The following is a 10,670-nucleotide window of genomic DNA, read 5'->3' on the forward strand; positions in this document are numbered from 1 at the left end:
AAAGTCATTAAGTACTATGAAACTCTATGAATAAAGCAAAATAATTTTCAGAAATATGAATAGGCCTCTGAATACGTCAGTGTTATTGGTGAAGAACTCTCCCTTCACCAGATAAATTGCTGCTTGGTTGACTATAATTTTAGAGATGTGGCTGATGTTTGCATTAAAGATTCACTCTTTCCACAATTCCCCTCAAAATGTTGAAATTAAGTATTTTAAAATATAGTTTCAAGTCAAAGTTATTAGAAATATGAAGAGTTCCAAATGTGAATAGGTTTTGTTTTGTTAGGATAGCAATAAGGAAGTCTAAAGTATACTTTTAGGTTTTAAATTCATGCTGTTTGCTACTGTTTTAGGGATTCATGCCCATTTTTCAAGGTAATTATTTTAAGGTAATAATAAAAAATAACAGGTAATGCTACAGAAAAGTTAGTTTTCCATTATGAATTTTCATCTATTTGAGTCCATCTAAAACACTGCTTCAGAACCTCCGACTGCCCATTTCTCTCCACATCAAACAAAAACTCCTTAGAATTGACTTGGAAGCTCTCCACTGTATTTATCATACAGATTAGATTTTAATAATCTGTTTACAAGAAATGTCTTTAGTCTCTATGTCAAGTGTTATTGTGAGTTTCTTTGTATTATTAGATTATAATCACTTAAATCCAGCAGTTGTCACAACTGCATTTATATCCTCCCTAGCATTTGTGTATATGGGTGTACTTCCATTATTTATTTTGACAATTCTAGTTAAGGTTGGTCTCCTCTGTTAAAGCCTTATGGACAAGGAAAGGATCAGTTTGTTAAATCCTTTCAAATGCCTAAAATAGTGCACTACACCAAGCAAGTGGCATCCAATAAATGCTGCTATTGCTATTCCTACTACTTACCTGACAAGAGAACTGGTTTTATTTGTGCACTACCCTTCATACCAAATCTAAAATCCGCCTATATGTAAGTCAGTGCTTATTCAATCTGATAAAGAATCAGAACACCACTAAATTCATAAAGATCCCCAGAGGAGACACCTTATCTTCTATGGCAATCCTTCCAGGGTTAAACATACTTTCTGTTTCATGAGAAAGCTTTCACACATATGTCTATGTAAAACATCAGTCATCTCTAGCATTTATGAAGCTATCTAGATCCTTAGCACTTAAACTAATTATCTATTTTAATTACTTCATTTGTAAGCCCTTTTATGTCTCTCCTCCACTTTAGAAGAGGGATTTTCTCTTTTTTCACTTCCCACATGCTTAATAAAATGCCTAGTATTGAGTGGGTGCTCAATATCTGGTAACAATACTACTAACCACTACTACTACACTACAATAACTACAACTTTAAGTAAGTTCCTTATGAGCAGAAATGAGTCTGCCAATTCTGTACTCTTTCAATTGCTTAGTGCAGTGCTCTGCAAACAGTAAGCGTTCAATAAATGATGATTTATGGATAGTTATATTGTATTCTCCCAAGTGCTTAGTAAAGTACTCTACACAAAGTGCTAAGTAAATTATTTATTTAAGTACTTTTGTACAACAATAGGTCATTTTTTCATTCAACTAATGTCAAAATGTCACTACCAGTACTTACTTGTAAACCTAAACCTACTTATTACGGAGCAAATATCCCTGCTATTGTTCCAATACGGATATGGAAATTGAGAATTATTTGGGAGGGTTCACTGTCACAGTTTCTTGAATTGAGGCTTTACTGTATTTGATAGCTAAAATATATACACTGTAGCAAACAAAACACCCATACTCAAAAATGTACTTATCTGTGAAAATCTTACTTTCATAGCCATGTGCAAATGGAGGCAGCTGCTTTTGGGATGAAGAGCACCAAAGCAACAAATGCATTTGTGCTCCTGGATGGACTGGACAATCGTGCTTGGAAAATGTGAATGACTGTGAAGAAAGTGAATGCCAACATGGTGCTACTTGTGAAGATGGAATCAATGGATACAGGTATTATGCTATTGTTCATTCAGTTGTATTTATTGAGTCCTTACTGTGTGCAGAGCACTGTACTAAGTGCTTGGGAAGTACAAGTTGACAACATTTAGAGACAGTCTCTACCCAACAGTGGGCTCAAAGTCTAGAAGACTATTGTTGAAACAAATGAAATACCTTAATTGGATCAAAAAACAAATTGTTGGATCATCTTAACTACTTTAAAAAGGATCTGCTATTGAATACTTACCAACCTATTCATTTTGATTTAGATGCAAATATTTTGAGGTATGACATACTGTCACTATCTGTCTAAGACTATTTGTATTCATTCATTCATTCATTCAATCATATCTATTGAGCCTTACTGTGTGCAAAGCACTGTACTAAGCATTCAGGAGAGTGCAATATAACAATAAACAGACTCATTCCCTGCCCATAACATGCTTACATGTAAACTCCCTCTACTATGTAAGCTCACTGTGGGCAAGGGAATGTATCTACCAACTGTTACATTGTACTCTTCCGAGCACTGAGTACAGTGCTCTGTAACCAATAAGTGCTCAATAGATACAAATGATGATAACCTTAACTATTCCAGTCACTATCATCCAGGCTAGAATACAACTGCTTTTTTGGAATCCTTAGTAGTGTAAGTGGAAAGAGCAAGGTCCTGGGTTCTAATTTTGACTCTGTCACTTGTGTGACCTTGGGCAGGTCATTTAATTTATTGATGCCTTGGTTTTCTCATCTGTTAAATGGGGATTAAATATCTATTCTCCCTCTTAGAAGCAGCATAGCTAAGTGGAAGGAGCTCAGGCTTGGAGTCAGAGAAGATGTCATGGGTTCAAATCCCGACCCCGCCACTTGTCAGCTGTGTGACTTTGAGTAAGTCACTTCACTTCTCTGGGCCTCAGTTCCCTCATCTGTAAAATGGGGATTGAGAATGTGAGCCCCCCATGGGAAAACAGGATCACCTCGTAACCTCCCCAGCGCTTAGAACAGTGTTTCTTTTAGACTGTGAGCCCACCTTTTAGACTGTGAGCCCACTGCTGGGTAGGGACTGTCTCTATATGTTGCCAACTTATACTTCCCAAGCGCTTAGTACAGTGCTCTGCACACAGAAAGCGCTCAATAAATACAATTGATGATGATGATGATTGCGAGCTCCACTTGGGACAGGGACTGTGACCAATATGATTGTAATATATCAACTCCAGCACTTAGTATAGTGCCCGGCTTTTAGTAAGCCCTTATCAAAATACCATCATTATTATGTTAATTATTATTATCTATTATTAGTAGTAGTAAATATTTTTACAGGTAACCAGGGGAAACTATTCTTCAGCCTTAGTAGTGCTTAGTACAGTGCTCTGCATACAGTAAGCACTCAATAAATACAGTTGATTGATTCAGTCTCCCCCTATCATTGTCCCCCATAAGGGTTCTTTTCCTGTGGCTTAAATGAGAGCTTGTCTACTTTTCTCCTTATCACCAGCTTTAAAGCATTCAATCGCCTTTCCCTTCTTGTCTTACCTCCCTGATTTCCTATTACAACCCAGCTCGCACGCTTTGCTCCTCTAAAGCCAACCTACTCACATTACCTTGATCTTGTCTATTTGGCCCCCAACTTCTCATCCATATACTGTCTTTAGCCTGGAATGCCTTCACGCTTCATATCCAACAGCTAATCACTCTTCCCACCTTCAAAACATATTGAAGACACATTTCCTTCAAGAAGTCTCCCCAATTAGGCCTTCATTTCTTCTTCTCCCATTCCCGTCTGCATTGTCTTTGCATTTGGATCTATAACCTTCATTCATCCCTCCCTCAGCCCCATAGCACTTATATGTACGTATCAGTAATTTATTCATTTATATTAATGTCTGTCCCCCACTCTACCCTGTAAGCTCTTTGTGGGAAGGGAACATGCCTACCAGCTCTGTTATGGTGAACTCTCTTGAGAGCTTGGTACAGAGCGCTGCACAAAGTAAGCACTCATAGAATTGATTCTGTCAACAGTTTACCTCTATGATTTTTTTTATTTAACTTTGCCAACACTTGAAAATAAAGAAGCTTCTTGCATTAGATTTTTTCAAAAGCAAATTTACAATTTAAAGCTGAAATGGGAACTGGGAATATTTAGATTTATAATGAATGCTTTAAAATACGATTTATCATATTAAGCTATGATAAGGTGTTCTCTAATGTTTGGCATGCTATAAAGACAAATTAGTAGAAAATCAGAATTATTTTACTCATTAAGAATACACAATGCAATTCTTAATTTCTTCACGAAAGGGAAGCTGTTCCTAAAATGCTGGTTAAATTAGAATTTGAAAATTTAGCTTTTAGCCTTATCTTCTGGCCAAAATAATAGTCTCATGACAGAGATACATTTTTTGATCTCATATTTCTGGGGATTAATAAAAATATGCATGTTCTTATTGAGCCCTTACTGTGTACAGAGCACTGTAGTAAGTACTTAGGAGAGTACAACAATATAACAGATACATTCTTTGCCCACAATGAGTTTATTCTACAGTTATTAAATATTTTCAGTAAGCCAAAATGCATCATGTCATCAATCATTGAATTTATTGCATGTCCACTATGTGAAGAGCACACAGTGCTTGGGAGAGTACCATACAATAGAGTTGGTAAAAGTGATCTCTGCACCTAAAGAGAATTGGTCAACAATCATATAATCAATCAATCAATCGTATTTATTGAGCGCTTACTGTGTGCACAGCACTGTACTAAGCGCTTGGGAAGTACAAGTTGGCAACATATAGAGACAGTCCCTACTCAACAGTGGGCTCACAGTCTAAAAAGGGGAGACAGAGAACAAAACCAAACATACTAACAAAATAAAATAAATAGAATAGATATGTACAAGTAAAATAAATAAATAGAGTAATAAATATGTACAAACATATATACATATATACAGGTGCTGTGGGGAAGGGAAGGAGGTAAGATGGGGGAATGGAGAGGGGGACGAGGGGGAGAGGAAGGAAGGAGCTCAGTCTGGGAAGGCCTCCTGGAGGAGGTGAGCTCTCAGTAGGGCCGTGAAGGGAGGAAGAGAGCTAGCTTGGCGGATGGGCAGAGCGAGGGCATTCCCGGCCCGGGGGATGACGTGGGTCGGGGGTCGATGGCGGGACAGGCGAGAATGAGGTACGGTGAGGAGATTAGCGGCAGAGGAGCGGAGGGTGTGGGGTGGGCTGTAAAAGGAGAGAAGGGAGGTGAGGTAGGAGGGGGCAAGGTGATGGACAGCCTTGAAGCCCAGGGTGAAGAGTTTCTGCCTGATGCATAGATTGATTGGTAGCCATTGGAGATTTTTGAGGAGGGGAGTAACATGCCCAGAGCGTTTCTGGACAAAGACAATCTGGGTAGCAGCATGAAGTATGGATTGAAGTGGGGAGAGACACGAGGATGGGAGATCAGAGAGAAGGCTGATGCAGTAGTCCAGACGGGATAGGATGAGAGCTTGAACGAGCAGGGTAGCGGTATGGATGGAGAGGAAAGGGCGGATCTTGGCAATGTTGCAGAGCTGAGACCGGCAGGTTTTGGTGACGGCTTGGATGTGAGGGGTGAATGAGAGAGCGGAGTCGAGGATGACACCAAGGTTGCGGGCTTGTGAGACGGGAAGGATGGTAGTGCTGTCAACAGAGATGGGAAAGTCAGGGAGAGGGCAGGGTTTGGGAGGGAAGACAAGGAGTTCAGTCTTGGACATGTAACTAAAAGCGTGTGTAGTCTGTTGTATAATTGGAAGACAATTTTAGTGAATTTAGCAGGATTTAGGAGTTTTCTTCAATGATATTTAATTTAATTTAAAAAGTAGTTCTATCATGATCTCTATGGGTCCTTGAGTGATTGCTCTATCAATTCACCAGATGCCTAGGGATTATAGGAAGATAATGAGAACTAGAAAGGTTTAAAATAATTTGCTTAAATTTACTGTCAGTAGCAGAGCAGGAACCTGGATCCCAGAGTTTTGATTCCCGCTATGGTGGTCTGTCATTAGACCATGAGTGTTTATAGATGAAAAGAGATTCAGCTCTGCCTAGTATAGACACAAATATTAAAATTTTCTGTGTTTTGAAATGTCCTTTAGCTTCACAATACCACTGTATTGTACCACTGTGACATGAACTGAGACAGCTCAAGCTGAGCTAAACCACTCCTCATAGGATCTCCAGCTCCATGGAAACAACTGGCTCCCCAAGTTGGGCCCCTCCTGGAGCCAGACTTTACAGCATCACCTCAGAGCCTGAACCTGACTCAGTGTCCTATAGTGGGTAAATAATGCAGGTGCAGATTACTAAACTACATTTGATCGAATTATGGTCAATTCTGGGGCCCATGTTTTCAGGTGGATCATCCTCCACCCCCTAAGAGGGGTTTACTTTTGGCAGTTTTATGAGACACATCCTCCGATTGGTTCCTGCAGATGAAATCTGATTGATTGGAAGTTCTGCCAATCTTCTGAAGCAGTGAAATCATAGTGGGGCAGAAAGATTGTTTGTGAAAAATCTAAATCAATGTCCTTCATTGTCCCCACTGCTCTGCCATACTTATACAATTCTGGCTGGGCACAGAATCAATAAATCAGTCATATTTATTGAATGCTTATTCCGTGCCTACTGTGTGCAGAGCACTGTGCTAAGCACTTGGGAGACTAAAATATAGTGGAGTTGAATAGACGTTCCCCACCCACAGTAAACTTACAGGCTAGAGGAGGAACCTGACATTATTGTAAATAAATGAATTATAGATATGCTCATAAGTGCTGTGGTGGTGAATAAAGGGTGTAAATCCAAGTGCGAGGGCAATAAAGAAGAGAGTGGGAGAAGAGGCAATGAAGGACGATAAAATGAGGGCCTAGTCCAGGAAGGCTTCTTGTAGAAGATGTGCCTTCAGAGAGGCTCTGGAGGAAAGAAGAGTGATTGGCTTCAAAGCTCTCCATCACCTTGCCCCCACCTACATCATCTCCCTTCTCTCCTTCTATAGCCCAACCCACACACTCTGCTCCTCTGCCACTAACCTCCTCACAGTGCCTTGTTCTCACCTGTTCCACTGTCAACCTCTGGCCCACATCCTACCTCTGGCCTGGAAGGCCCTCTCCCTACACATCTGCCAAACTAGCTGTCTTCCTCCCTTCAAAGCCCTACTGAGATCTCACCTCCTCCAGGAGGCCTTCCTAGAGTAAGACCCTCTTTTTCCTCTGCTCCTCCTCCACTCCCCACTGCCCCCACTCTGTCCCTCTACCCTACCCTTTTCCCCTCCCACAGCACTTGTGTATATTTGTTACTCTATTTTATTAATGTTGTGTATATATCTACAATTCTATTTATTCTGATGGTATTGAGACCTGTCTACTTGCTTTGTCATCTGTCTCCCCCATCTAGACTGTGAGCCTGTTGTTGGGTAGGGACTGTTTCTATCTGTTGCCGAATTGCACTTTCCAAGCGCTTAGTAAAGTGCTTTGCACACAAGGGCTCAATAAATATGATTGAATAACTGACTGACTGAATGAATTGCCTGTTGGCTATGAAGAGGGTGGGTTTTCCAGGCCAGATGCAGGATGCGGGCAAAAGGTCATTGGAGGGATAGACAACATAGAGGTGTGTGAGCAGGTTGTCACAGTAGTGGAGTGAAGTGTACAGACTGAATTGTAGTAGGAAAGCAGTGAGGTAAGGTGCTCAAAGGGGCAGGTGATTGAGTGATTTTAAGCAAATGGTAAGGTGTTTGTTTGATACAGAAGCAGATAGGCAACCATTGGAGTTTCTTGAGGAATGGGGAAAACATGGCCTGAACATTTTTTGTAGAAAAATGGGCCAGACAGCAGAGTGAAGTATGAACTGAAGTAAGGATAGATGGGAGACAGGGAGGTTAGCAAATAGGCTGATGCAGTAATCATTATGGGAAAGGATAAGTGCTTGGATTAACATGTTAGAATTTTAGATAGAGAGGAAAGGGTTTATTTTATTGATGTTATAAAGGTTAAACCAAAATGATTTATAGATTGAATATCTGGGTTGAATGAGAAGGGTGAGTTAAAGATAATGCCAAGGTTATGAGCTTGTGATGCAAGGAGGATGGTGGTGCTGTCTCCAGTGGCAAGAAAGTCATGGGGAGGTCAGGGTTTGGGTGTGAAGATAAGGAGTCCTGTTTTTGAAATTTAAAGATTGGTAATGGGACATTCATCCAAGTAGAGAAATCCTGAAGGCAAAAGAAAAAGTGAGAGGAGGAGACAGATCAAGGCAGGAGATATAGATTTGGGAATCATCTTTATAGAGATTGTAGTTGAAGCCTTGGGAATGAGTGATTTCTCCAAAGGAGAATGAAGAATAGAAGAGGACCCAGAACTGAACCTCAAGGGACTCCCGCAGTTAGGGGAAGGGAGGCAGAAGAGGAGCCCATGAAGGAAACACAGAATGAGCAGCCAAAGAGCTAGGAGGAGAACCAGGAGAAGACACTGTCAATGAATCCAATTTGGATAATGTTTCCAGAAGAAGTGGGTGGTGGACAGTGTTGAAGGCAGGGATCAAGGAGGATTAGGATGGTATAGAGGCTGTAGGATTCGGGAAGAAGGAAGTCATTAGTGACCTTTGTTAGGGCAGTTTTTTGTGGAATGAAGGGAGAAAAGCCAAATTGGAAGGAATCAAGGAGAACTGGAGACAGTGGTATCGCAAGCCTCCGGTTGTTCCAACCAGGACCTTCCTGGACCAGAGGAGCCTTGGTGACACATAGTAGAAGTCAAACCACACCTGATCACCATAGTTACTGTGGAAAGTTTTTTAACAAGTTTTACCAACATGCAAGGAAGTGATACATACACACACTCACTCCACTGAGGGTCCAACACCAACTAGTCTGTGATCAAAGGGGCCCGTTCTGCCAATGTTTCTTCTTTCTGCCCCCAAGTGCTGCTACCTTCTGCTACTCCAATGCTTGCTTCTCTGTGCTGCTTTCTTCTTGCTTCTCTGCATGCTTCTGCCCCTTTTCTTCTTCTGTATGCCTCCAGGTGCCCTGCCATAAATCAAAACAAGCACACTTTATCTGCCTTAGGCATCTCAGCTGTTGCTCTATGTAGCCCTCATTGATTGACCCAGGCCTGTTACTGGGTAGAACAGGAAGAGAAAGCCACTCCTCCCTCCATGCTGCACCCCCACAGGCAATCTTCTCTCATCAGTGCCTTCACGAAGTCTCTCCCTTGTTGTTAATAATTATCATAGTTATTAATAATTATCATATTTGTTAAGTGCTTACTATGTGCCAAGAACTATTCTAAGCGCTGGGGAGCGCTCGGGAGGATACAAGGTGATCAGGTTGTCCCACGTGGGGCTCACAGTTTTCATCCCCATTTTACAGATGAGGTAACTGAGGCACAGAGAAGCTTAGTGACTTGCCCAAAGTCACACAGCTGACAAGCGGTGGAGTCGGCATTAGAACCCATGACCTCTGACTCTCAAGCCCGTGCTCTTTCCACTGAGCCAATCTGCTTCCCGCTGCTTGTAATTCATGGGATCACAAACAGTTACTAATAAGACAGCTTGTTGTGGGCTCACCACGTTGGTTTTAAACAATTCACTCAGGTAGTTTGGAGGGGTATGGTAGGAATCAACCAGCCTTGCTCCTTTTATTCATTCCCCCTTCTCAACTCAGCTTCACAGCATTTATGTACATATCTGTAATTTATTTATTTATTTGTATGAATGTTCTTTTCCCCCTCTAGACTGTAAGCTCTTTGTGGCAGGGAATGTGTCTGTTTATTGTTATATTGTACTCTCCTGAGCACTTAGTATAGTGCTTGACACACATTAAGCACTCAATAAATACAATTAAATGGATGAATGAATGAATGAATGGTAGAAACAGGGAGATAACTGGGGGGAGCCATGGGATCAAGGGAGGGTGTTTTTTGGAAATGGCAGACATGAAAACAGAAAGCCACTGTTAATACTATTATTATTATTATTGTGGTGTTTGTTAAGTGCTTACTCTGTGCCAGGCACTGTTCTAAACACTGGGGTAGATACAAGATAGTCAGGTTGGACACAGACTCGGTCCCACAAAAGGTTCACAGTCTTCATCCCCATTTTACAGAATAGGGAACTGAGGCCCAGGTAAGTTAAGTTGATTTGCCCAGGGTCACACAGAACACAAGTGGCTGAGCCAGGATTAGAGCCTATGACCTTCTGACACCCAGGCCCATCCTCTAGCCACTAGGCCATGCGGCTTCTTTAGCCAAGAGAAAGGAGGCTGGGTCCTTGCAGTCCAGGAAGCAGGTGACAGGGGGCTGTGTGAAGTCTCGGTAATTTTCTTACCGAGAAAATTTTCTTCTTATTTTCTTCAGGCTCCTACTGACAAACACGTTAATGTGTTCCAATTACGAAAGGTCTAGGGACTTGAAAAATCCCAAAAGACTAATGCTAAATGCTAAATACAGAAAGCCTTTCCTATAAGGACCAAATCCCACTTGAGGATCTAAAGAATGTACATCTGATAAAGATAGTCTCCATTCTGCCTCATAAGGCCGAATCTCCTGCCAGGCTTATGAGATATGAAATATTCACCACAGTGAAGTCCCCTATCCTGCCTGCCGTTCTTGATGGTAGGCTTAAAGAAACCATTTTCTGCAAGCTCCGCTACTCACAGCAGTTATCTCAATAAATCTCAAACTTGACAGCCACACTGATATTGGAA

At 41.3% G+C, this 10,670-nt stretch overlaps 1 protein-coding gene across 1 annotated transcript in view; it reads left to right on the forward strand.

Moving 5' to 3' along the window:
* Window positions 1-10,368, forward strand: part of EYS (eyes shut homolog) — a 136,539-nt gene extending 126,171 nt beyond the window's left edge. Inside the window, exons 12-13 of the mRNA XM_038745845.1 lie at window positions 1,807-1,998; window positions 10,321-10,368. Of these exons, the coding sequence (XP_038601773.1) occupies window positions 1,807-1,998; window positions 10,321-10,368 (240 nt within the window). The remainder of the gene's footprint in view (window positions 1-1,806; window positions 1,999-10,320) is intronic.
* Window positions 10,369-10,670: the final 302 nt, after the last annotated feature.

Source organism: Tachyglossus aculeatus, chromosome 1, assembly GCF_015852505.1.
Source record: "Tachyglossus aculeatus isolate mTacAcu1 chromosome 1, mTacAcu1.pri, whole genome shotgun sequence".
NCBI lineage: Eukaryota > Metazoa > Chordata > Mammalia > Monotremata > Tachyglossidae > Tachyglossus > Tachyglossus aculeatus.